This window comes from Crinia signifera, chromosome 5 (genome assembly GCF_055691185.1).
Source record: "Crinia signifera chromosome 5, ASM5569118v1, whole genome shotgun sequence".
Classification (NCBI taxonomy): domain Eukaryota; kingdom Metazoa; phylum Chordata; class Amphibia; order Anura; family Myobatrachidae; genus Crinia; species Crinia signifera.
Genome location: NC_139221.1, coordinates 327,413,207 through 327,425,293, shown reverse-complemented (window position 1 = coordinate 327,425,293; position 12,087 = coordinate 327,413,207). Strand labels below are relative to the sequence as shown.

The window sequence follows — 12,087 nt, the reverse complement described above, 5'->3', positions numbered from 1 at the left end:
CGCTGCTGAATATGTGTGCGCTATATAATAACTGGTAATAATATTCTCTGTACAGCGCTGCAGAATATGTGTGCGCTATATAATAACTGGTAATAATAATCTCTGTACAGTGCTGCGGAATATGTGTGCTATATAATAACTGGTAATAATATCCTCTGTACAGCGCTGCGGTATATGTGTGCACTATATAATAACTGATAATAATATTCTCTGTACAGTGCTGCGGAATATGTGTGCACTATATAATAACTGATAATAATATTCTCTGTACAGTGCTGCGGAATATGTGTGCGCTATATAATAACTGGTAATAATAGTCTCTGTACAGTGCTGCGGAATATGTGTGCTATATAATAACTGGTAATAATATCCTCTGTACAGCGCTGCGGAATATGTGTGCGCTATATAAATAACTGGTAATAATATTCTCTGTACAGCGCTGCGGAATATGTGTGCGCTATATAATAACTGGTAATAATAATCTGTACAGCGCTGCGGAATATGTGTGCGCTATATAATAAATGGTAATAATAATCTCTGTACAGTGCTGCGGAATATGTGTGCGCTATATAATAACTGGTAATAATAGTCTCTGTACAGCGCTGCGGAATATGTGTGCTATATAATAACTGGTAATAATATCCTCTGTACAGCGCTGCGGAATATGTGTGCGCTATATAAATAACTGGTAATAATATTCTCTGTACAGCGCTGCGGAATATGTGTGCGCTATATAAATAACTGGTAATAATATTCTCTGTACAGCGCTGCGGAATATGTGTGCGCTATATAAATAACTGGTAATAATAATCTCTGTACAGTGCTGCGGAATATGTGTGCTATATAATAACTGGTAATAATATCCTCTGTACAGCGCTGCGGAATATGTGTGCGCTATATAAATAACTGGTAATAATATTCTCTGTACAGCGCTGCGGAATATGTGTGCGCTATATAATAACTGGTAATAATAATCTCTGTACAGCGCTGCGGAATATGTGTGCGCTATATGATAAATGGTAATAATAATCTCTGTACAGTGCTGCGGAATATGTGTGCGCTATATAATAACTGGTAATAATAGTCTCTGTACAGCGCTGCAGAATATGTGTGTGCTATATAATAACTGGTAATAATATTCTCTATACAGCGATGCGGAATATGTGTGCGCTATATAATAACTGGTAATAATATTCTCTGTACAGCACTGTGGAATATGTGTGCGCTATATAATAACTGGTAATAATAGTCTCTGTACAGCGCTGCGGAATATGTGTGCGCTATATAATACGTGGTAATAATATTCTCTGTACAGCGCTGTGGAATATGTGTGCTCTATATAATAACTGGTAATAATAGCCTCTGTACAGCGCTGCGGAATATGTGTGCGCTATATAATAACTGGTAATAATATTCTCTGTACAGCGCTGCGGAATATGTGTGCGCTATATAATAACTGGTAATAATATTATCTGTACAGCGCTGCGGAATATGTGTGCGCTATATAATAACTGGTAATAATATTCTCTGTACAGCGCTGCGGAATATGTGTGCGCTATATAATAACTGGTAATAATATTCTCTGTACATCGCTGCGGAATATGTGTGCGCTATATAATAACTGGTAATAATAGTCTCTGTACAGCACTGTGGAATATGTGAGCGCTATATAATAACTGGTAATAATAGTCTCTGTACAGAGCTGTGGAATATGTGTGCGCTATATAATAACTGGTAATAATAGTCTCTGTACAGCGCTGTGGAATATATGTGCGCTATATAATAACTGGTAATAGTCTCTGTACAGTGCTGCGGAATATGTGTGCGCTATATAATAACTGGTAATAATATTCTCTGTACAGAGCTGCGGAATATGTGTGCGCTATATAATAACTGGTAATAATAGTCTCTGTACAGCACTGTGGAATATGTGAGCGCTATATAATAACTGGTAATAATAGTCTCTGTACAGTGCTGTGGAATATGTGTGCTCTATATAATAACTGGTAATAATATTCTCTGTACAGCGGAATATGTGTGCTCTATATAATTGGTAATAATCTCTGTACAGCGCTGCGGAATATGTGTGCGCTATATAAATAACTGGTAATATTCTCTGTACAGTGCTGCGGAATATGTGAGCGCTATATAATAACTGGTAATAATAGTCTCTGTACAGCGCTGTGGAATATGTGTGCGCTATATAAATAACTGGTTATATTCTCTGTACAGCGCTGTGGATTATGTGTGCGCTATATAATAACTGGTAATAATAGTCTCTGTACAGCGCTGCGGAATATGTGTGCGCTATATAAATAACTGGTAATATTCTCTGTACAGTGCTGCGGAATATGTGTGCTCTATATAATTCGTAATAATCTCTGTACAGCACTGCGGAATATGTGTGCGCTATATAATATCTGGTAATAATATTCTCTGTACAGCGCTGTGGAATATGTGTGCGCTATATAATAACTGGTAATAATAGTCTCTGTACAGCGCTGCGGAATATGTGTGCGCTATATAATAACTGGTAATAATAGTCTCTGTACACCGCTGCGGAATATGTGTGCGCTATATAATATCTGGTAATAATATTCTCTGTACAGCGCTGTGGATTATGTGTGCGCTATATAATAACTGGTAATAACAGTCTCTGTACAGCGCTGCGGAATATGTGTGCGCTATATAATATCTGGTAATAATATTCTCTGTACAGCGCTGTGGAATATGTGTGCGCTATATAATAACTGGTAATAATAGTCTCTGTACAGCGCTGCGGAATATGTGTGCGCTATATAATAACTGGTAATAATAGTCTCTGTACAGCGCTGTGGAATATGTGTGCGCTGTATAATAACTGGTAATAATAATCTCTGTACAGCGCTGTGGAATATGTGTGCGCTATATAATAACTGGTAATAATAGTCTCTGTACAGCGCTGCGGAATATGTGTGCGCTATATAAATAACTGGTAATAATAGTCTGTACAGCACTGTGGAATATGTGTGCGCTATATAAATAACTGGTAATAATATTCTCTGTACAGCGCTGCGGAATATGTGTGCGCTATATAATAACTGGTAATAATAATCTCTGTACAGCGCTGCGGAATATGTGTGTGCTATATAAATAACTGGTAATAATATTCTCTGTACAGCGCTGCGGAATATGTGTGCGCTATATAATAACTGGTAATAATATTCTCTGTACAGCACTGTGGAATATGTGTGCGCTATATAATAACTGGTAATAATAGTCTCTGTACAGCGCTGCGGAATATGTGTGCGCTATATAATACGTGGTAATAATATTCTCTGTACAGCACTGTGGAATATGTGTGCTCTATATAATAACTGGTAATAATAGTCTCTGTACAGCGCTGCGGAATATGTGTGCGCTATATAAATAACTGGTAATAATATTCTCTGTACAGCGCTGCGGAATATGTGTGCGATATATAATAACTGGTAATAATAGTCTCTGTACAGCGCTGCGGAATATGTGTGCGCTATATTAATAACTGGTAATAATATTCTCTGTACAGCGCTGCGGAATATGTGTGCGCTATATAATAACTGGTAATAATATTCTCTGTACAGCGCTGCGGAATATGTGTGCGCTATATAATAACTGGTAATAATAATCTCTGTACAGCGCTGCGGAATATGTGTGCGCTATATAATAACTGGTAATAATAGTCTCTGTACAGTGCTGCGGAATATGTGTGCACTATATAATAACTGGTAATATTCTCTGTACAGCACTGCGGAATATGTGTGCGCTATATAATAACTGGTAATAATATTCTCTGTACAGCGCTGCGGAATATGTGTGCGCTATATAATAACTGGTAATAATAATCTCTGTACAGCGCTGCGGAATATGTGTGCGCTATATAATAACTGGTAATAATAATCTCTGTACAGCACTGCGGAATATGTGTGCTCTATATAATTGGTAATAATCTCTGTACAGCGCTGCGGAATATGTGAGCGCTATATAATAACTGGTAACAATAGTCTCTGTACAGCGCTGTGGAATATGTGTGCGCTATATAATAACTGGTAAAAATAGTCTCTGTACAGCGCTGCGGAATATGTGTGCGCTATATAATAACTGGTAATAATAGTCTCTGTACAGCGCTGCGGAATATGTGTGCGCTATATAATTGGTAATAATCTCTGTACAGCGCTGCGGAATATGTGTGCGCTATATAAATAACTGGTAATATACCAGTTACCAGATTCTTATGTTACACTCAGGTTTTGCATTATCCTCTGCATGCACTAAACCCTCCTGTGATATATATGTATTCGGGAAGCCCATATGTTTGTGCGCTGCTTTTTACGTCTCCGGTCGTGCGCAGACACATTTGCAGCTTAATTTGCTTTGTTCCTATTAGCGATGCATTTAGTCTAGCAGGCTGTCTGATGCGTCGCGCTGGTTTTATCGCCTGCTGTCTTATTCCTGTACAAATGGGACGAAAAAACGGCCACTTATGAAAGAAAGAAAAATGACAGAACCCTTTTAGGTAGACGACTGTAAATCACACCAGAAGAATCTGCTCCCGTTTAAAAATGTGAAGTCTTTATTTTTATATATATATAGAAATACGCCGCGCAGCCAGACGACATTCATCAGCGGGGGGAGGGGGGAGATTTGCTCTAAAACTCGGGGATGTATTTGGAGTTTATGACCTAAATTCATCAGAACGATGACTTTGAAACGTGTTTTTTCCCCCTTTGAGTTGGAATAGCTGGAAATGTACAATACGGCCCCTGTACGTAGATTACAGGTATAGCCTGGGGTAGTGTAAAGATTTTATAAGCAAAGTGCAAACATATTAAATAATGCAGGTGGTGCTAGCGAGCGGGGTGCTGGCACTGACTGTGATGGGAGCTGCGGAGAACAGAGTGTGATGTGAAGTGTCTGCTTCTTGGGGGCTTCCATCAAAGGACAACTGCTCCCCTGTGTCTGAGGCTCGATATAAGGTTTATATTCTATTCGGCTGTACGGTTATGCATCCACTCGCTGCTGCTGCATGGGTGTTCTGCAGCTCATCTTACCCCACCCCATACAGCATATCCTCTGGACAGACCTAACAGGCTGCGGCCTGCAATCCTACGCACTGGGTGGGGGAGGGGGATACGGTCATCGGGTCTACAGCAACTAGGTCAAAGAGTATTAGGTCGACACCACTAGGTCGACATGCAGCAAGGTCGACATGGGTCTAGGTTGACATGGGTCTAGGTCATTCTTGCCTCCTTTAGATTTCACCCGGAGAGGCAACACGTCAGGGGGCGGGGGCAAGGCAATCACTTGGCCCCGCCCCCATGCCAGAAAACGCAGTGATTCGCAGACCACGGAGAGGGGAGTGGGGCTTAAATGATGTGAAATGCAGCAATCTCGTCATTTTAGCCCCGCCCACCCACAGGCAAAGTAACAGTGGAAGCTCCCACAGATATTAGTGACTGTGGCCCTAATCTGTGGACTGTGGACTGTGTTCACAGGGAGAAGTGCACAGTACACACAGGATGTATTAGAGTCCAATCAGTGGCGTAACTAGATACATTGTGGGCCCCATAGTAAAAGATTGTAAGGGCCCCTATTTATCACCTAATGCTGAAAAATGTATACAGCACATGATACTTTGACAGGTAAAGGTGGCCCCTCTCAGCTCTGGGCCCCATAGCAGGTGCACCTCCTGCACCTATGGTAGTTACGCCCTTGAGTCCAATAATCATTCATCTAGTTCTCTCCTACCTGTAGCCAGCATGCCCCTGACATCTGCCACATTCACCCGTACAGTGCAGGGTACATGTGGGGCTATATGGAGGTAATAGGCTAGGTACAGGATTGTGGGGCTATATGGAGGTATATAGGCTAGGTACAGGAGTGTGGGGCCATACGGAGGTATATAGGCTAGGTACAGTACTGTGGAGCAATATGGAGGTATATTGGCTAGGTACGGGATCATGGGGCTACTGTATATGGAGGTATATAGGCTAGGTACAGGATTGTGGGGCTATATGGAGGTATATAGGCTAGGTACAGTACTGTGGGGCTATATGGAGGTATATTGGCTAGGTACGGGATCATGGGGCTACTGTATATGGAGGTATATAGCCTAGGTTCGGGATTGTGGGACCATACAGAGGTATATAGGCTAGGTACAGGAGTGTGGGGCTATATGGAGGTATATTGGCTATATGCAGTCGGGATGGAGGTCCCCCTTGTCTCACGCAGAGACACCATTCGCAGAGCTGGTGATTGGCGCGATGCTATATGGCTGACTGTTTAAATCATGACTGAAATCACAGACGCCCTGAAAAAAGAAATGATCCAAAGGCAGAGATGTCTGCAAATGACGTGTTTGTAATGATACTTATCAGCCGCAGTAACCAGGGTTATTCACCGGCGAGGCACCTGGCGTTGGAAACAATAGTAACGCAATCTCAGGCGCATCTATAAATGGGAATACTGATTATTATAAGACTTTACGGCTCATTTACTAAGATTATTAAGTCACAGCGACCCGCCAGCAATTAGCTCTTATCAGTCTAGTGCAGGTCAGACACTGACGCAAACAGAGCGTGACATGTCAGAATCTGTAGAGCGCACGCTCTGGTAATCGTTGCGCCAGGCGACTGAAGGTACATAGAGGAATGCGGTGCGGTTTTCCTGACATACAGATGCCCCGGACTTAGGGCTTCCCAGTCGAATTGAGTCCCAGTTTGGAATCATATATTGGGTTGACCACTGAAAGTCGACAGACCTTAGGTTTACACACTCAAAATCACGACATGGGTTTAGATTGACTGGGTCATTAGGTCGACACAAGCATTAGGTCGACATGGGTAAAAAGTCGACAGTAAAAAGTTTAGCATGGGGTTTTTTACTTTTATTTTTGAGCCGACATGCCCTACCATCCACTAGGGTGTGGAGGGAGAATAAAATAGTGTGTTGAGCGTAGCGAGGCACCGTGCCCGAAGGATAGCAAGCGGACGCAGTGCACCAATACGTTGCCCACGTCAACAGTGTCCACAGTGTCCCATGTCGGCCTTTTGACTGTTGATCTTCCCTGTGTCCACCTAATGCTTGTGTCAACCTAATGTCCCTGTTGACCTAAACCCATGTCGACCTTTTCACGGTGTCGGTTGTCAGGCTATGTAGGGTTGGCAAAAGGAAAAACTGTTCTTCAATGCTTACCTCGCCGATGTCCCACGCCAGCCGCAGCGCTGCACATGCACAGTGGGGACATGTCCTCTGCGCCATTTTATCAGAGATCTGTACATGCAAAGTGGACAGTAGAGTCTACTCATGCGCACCATCTTGTGGCCGTCGGCGCACAAACACCCTTGAATTCCCTCAATAGAGGTGAGGTGCAGCGTTAGATTTAATTTTATAGGATTGTTTGGGCGTATTTTCTAGAATACATTTTTTTTGTTGTTGTCACATGTAACAGTTTTTTTCTATGAAAACAGATTCTGAAGGCTCTTTCCATGCGCTGGTTGGGTGCGATTGGCGCAATGCTGGGTGCACAGAGCACTGCCTCTGACTCGTGCCTTATTTCCACGTGCGTTTCGTATGAGCTTTCGTCCACCCTGTACGTCCCATACGAGGTCATTATTTCACACCCTTTTCCTATCACAGTGGCAGAACCAGTGGAAAGTTCCCGCTGGGGAAAGTTTATAAATAGACTATTTTTGGCCTTTGAATTGTTGTGCAGAAATGGCTGCTCCACTTTTCCCACCTTCCCCAGCGTCCCCCAGGGTGTGAAGGGTTAACACTCATTGCGAGAGTCACAATGTAACACGTTCCAACCTCTCCGCTTGATGGACTGCGGGCGACGCTGGTTGCCAAACTCCGCGTTAAATGCTGCTTATTATCATAATTGTTTAGGATGAAGAAGTGTCTATTTGACAGTCCTGCTTTTTTGTTTGCCTTCGCCTCTCTTTGTGCCAAATTGGCTTCACCGGCGGCTGCAATCTGTGCGGCTCAGAGATCTGAGAGCTTCCGACATCCACCCTTTAAGTTGTGAACTTTTCACCTTACACATTTCATTGTGTACGTTGTTGTATTTCATCAGAGATAACGTCCACCTGGCTGGCATCACCTTCATCCATCTGTGCCACCGCCATCCGTGTACCCTATCGCTGCCAAGATCCTCCGCCACCGCCTCATATTCCATTATCCCCACTTACATTTATTCACAGCAAGACGCCGCTTCCTCAGCCCACTATCGCTGCACCACCCACCGAGGGATGTGGGATTCATACACGTCCCCACCCCACTCCCCCGTCATGCAGAATTCACGTCTCTCGCCCTCGTTATTAAGGCGGTGATGAAAGAAGATAATGGGCGGGATGTACTAAGCTGGAAATGCGGTAAAACCCCATTAGTCTTCTCCCACCCACTGTCCTGGCATATTTGCATATCCGGTGCACTGATTGAGAACTCAAGCCTCATACACACTATACCAGCATTTCTCAACCACTGTGCCGTGGCACACTACTGTGCCTTGTGCTGTTCTCAAGTGCGCCCCCAGATCTAGAGATGCCCAAACCAGGTTACAGCCACCACCAGTTCAACTGTTATTTACTGGTCTCTTCTGTTCATGTAAAGGGCCAATGTATTTTATTTGTGTTACCTGCTGGGACCAGTGTGATCGTTATTAGATGGGGCAAATAGGTTTGTTTGTTCTTTTTCCTGTGGGGGCCAATGTGTTTTACCCTGTGGGGATCTCATGGTGTGCCTTGGCAAATTTTAAAATCGAATTTAGTGTGCCGCAATGTAACAAGGTTGAAAATCACTGCACTAGACGAACCCCACCAATGCCGAGATTGGTGGCGGCATACACGGGGGGGGGGATATCAACGCACACATATATACGCACGCAGGCCCTAATTCTGGTTCACTCGCAAATGGACAAAACCATGTGCACTGTAGGGGGGGGGGGGCAGATGTAAAATGTACAGAGAGATTTCGATTTGGGAAAATACTGGCTGCTTTATTCTTACACTGCACACTTTGAAGTAAAACCCCGCCCAAATCGAACTCTCTCTGCACATGTTACCTCTGCCCCACCTGCAGTGCAGCATGGTTTTGTCCATTTGAGATGGAATTTGCCTTTGCGAGTGAACCAGAATAAGGGTTACACACAGTGGCGTAACTATAGCTCCGCAGCCCCCGCGGTGGCGGGGGGGCGCAGAGAAATTGGGGGCGCCGCCGGGGGGGGCTGCGGGGCTATAGTTACCCGCGGTCTGCGTCTCGCCCGGCTCTCTGTCGGGACCTTCACGGTCCAGGCCGGCTCCTGCTGCAATGAAAACTGACAATTAGAAAATGGCTGCCCCCATACTGCAGACAGTTTTCTGTCTGCAGTATGGGGGCAGCCGTTTTCTAAGAGTCCGTTTTCATTGTAGCAGCAGGAGCCGGCCGGGACCGTGACGTCAGGAAGGTCCCGACAGAGAGCCGGGCGAGACGACGCAGACCGCGGGTAAGAAGGGGGGGCAGGTTAGGTGGGGGGCGCCGAATAAACATGCGGCGGGGGGGCGCTGAATAGTTAGTTACGCCCCTGGTTACACACACAAAGCAATCGCCGCTCTGCCCCTTTCAGTGCATTAAATGGTGGCATCTCTAATAATCATATTATATACCATTGCTATCATTGTCATAATTTGAGCCACTTGCCAAGAGAATTGGGGTTTCCCAGCAACCAGACAACCTCCCCCCTCCCCCCCGCATTCCTTATTCTATAACTGTGTAACAAGCTGCAGGACCTCAGCACAGACAAGTCACAATGTTTCTCTCTTCTCTTCCCCAGGTTCCCCTCTGCCACCACAAGGGGGCGCCGGAGACAACGCTGCTGATCCCGGGCTGACTCCTGCACCAGTATCTCCTCTCCTGCTGCACCTGTTATGTCCGAGCCCTGGACCCAGCCTGACAATTCCCTGCACTTCCAGAGGACCAGAGACCTAGGATGAGGAGCACTGAGCCCCCCCACAGCCTGCTGTTCATGCTCCCCCTCCTCTCTGTGTGGACTGCAGCCAGCCTGGACCTGGGACCCAATTCCTGCACCACCCAAGTGCAGGGGGAATTCTATGGGAATTTCTCCTCTCTGTCCCTCTTCCCTCTGAACTCTTCTCTGTGCGCCTGGATCATCCAGAACCCGGACCCCAGGAGGTACACCCTGTATGTCAAGGTCTCCAAGCCCCCGGGTATATGCGACCAGCAGCAGATTAGGACCTCCCAGTTTGACTCCTTCCTGGCCTCCACCCGCACCTACCTGGGCATGGAGAGCTTTGATGATGTCCTGAAGCTCTGTGACCACTCTGTGGCCCACGCTTTCCTCCAGTCCAACAAGCAGTTCCTGCAGATGAAGCAGACCTCTCCCAGGAGAGAGGACCCCCACTCCCCAGGAAGGACCCCCAGACCCCACCAGACTGAGTTCTCCCTGGAGTACCTGGTGGTGGGGAACAGGAACCCCAGGAAAGCTGCCTGCCAAATGCTCTGTGAGTGGTCCAAGACTTGTCTGACCAACAGCAGCAGCTTCCACCCCTGTGGCATCATGCAGACCCCCTGCCTGTGCCAGGATGGGGGGTCCCAGAGTCATCCCAGTGAGATTGCAGGCTTCACCAAAAAGGAGGATTGCTACAAGGATGGGATATACCTGGAGAACTGCATGGGGAGCTCAAGGGACAGCAATGGGGGAGAGTTCCAGGGTAAGTCATGAAAGCATGAAACGTTTCTTCCAGGAAGCTGCAGCTCTGTGCCCAGGTGTCTGGCAGATGATCACCCTGTGTATTGTGCATCCTCCTCTGTCTGCATGGCAATGCCCTCTGTGCCCTCCTCATTGGCCAGCTGAGACCAGGTCACCCCTGAGACTTTGTAGCAAGCTGCCAGGGACCTTCCTCCTCTTGTAGTAACAGACAAGTTTCCTAAGTCACCAGTGAGAAATCAAACAGACAATGATACATTCACTAAGATGAGACGTTGCCCTTAGCAACCTGTTAGACTCTACTTATTTATTAAGCACCTTCTTGAACAGTGGTTCCCAACTTCGGTCCTTAAGTACCCCCAGCAGTTCATGTTTTCCAGGTCTCCCCACAGAATCACAAGTGAAAGAAATAGCTTCAACTAAGGATCTTTTAAAATGTGTCAGTGAATAATGAGTGCACCTGTGCCCCTGCCATGTGACCTGTAAAACATGAACTGCTGAAGACCGAAATTGAGAACCACTGTTCTAGAAGATAGTCTGGTTGCCAATAGCAACATTCCATATTCAAGAGAACCCCCATCTTATTAAATTTACCCCATAAAAAATGCCCCCCCCCCCCCTTCCCTTGTAAACCTCTGCGCTGTGCTCTTGCCAGCAGAGCTCACAATCCAGTGCGTACTGTATGTAGCACTCTGCTGTTCTGTGTTGTTTAGCTTGCACCATGGCTGTTAATGACTTGTGTGTACTGTATGTACTATTAATATGTCACACTATTGGGCAATGCTATGCTAATGCTGGTTACTGTACATTGTGACAGTGTAGGCTGCACAGATGTAGGACTTACGGGGCTGCACAGCTGGAATCTGTGGCTCACATTGAGCAAATGCTAAACTAAGAATACAATAATGAATAGGTTCCTGTGATGTATATACAGTATTAAGCGCTATGGTACAAGCATCTCTCTCCATACACTGTGGTTAACCCTTTGCATTCAGCTGTTGCCGGAATTGATGAGTTATCAGTTTGGCTGGCACCTGTCCTTTGCACCCTGATTGGCTGTTGCTGGTGGTACCCGGTGCACTGTGTGGCAGCAGACTCCTGGGGCACATGGGTGTAGATGTCTGTGCCAGCAAAAGATGGATATACATATTCCAAGCAAGTGGCCAATTTATCACAGTCCCCCTGTGGGAATAAACAGGCACCTTATTTATCATGGAAAGAAAGGCTGCAAGTCATGCAATTATTGGCTTTCTCTACCCCCCTCCCCCCTTACTGTAAAGAGCTCAGAAACTCCTTCAGAACTTGATATTTATTAATGTCATCAAGTGATTGAAAGCCCAGGCAGCACTTTCTGATTGCAGTATAAG

At 45.4% G+C, this 12,087-nt stretch overlaps 1 protein-coding gene across 4 annotated transcripts in view; it reads left to right on the top strand.

The window, feature by feature from the left end:
* The window catches only part of ADGRB1 (adhesion G protein-coupled receptor B1), a 399,558-nt gene that overhangs the window by 98,197 nt on the left and 289,274 nt on the right, over positions 1-12,087 (top strand). For all 4 annotated transcript variants that reach the window (XM_083144946.1, XM_083144947.1, XM_083144948.1 and 1 more), the window contains exon 2: positions 9,827-10,724. In XM_083144946.1, the coding sequence (XP_083001072.1) occupies positions 9,983-10,724 (742 nt within the window). In that variant the 5' untranslated portion in view covers positions 9,827-9,982. The remainder of the gene's footprint in view (positions 1-9,826; positions 10,725-12,087) is intronic.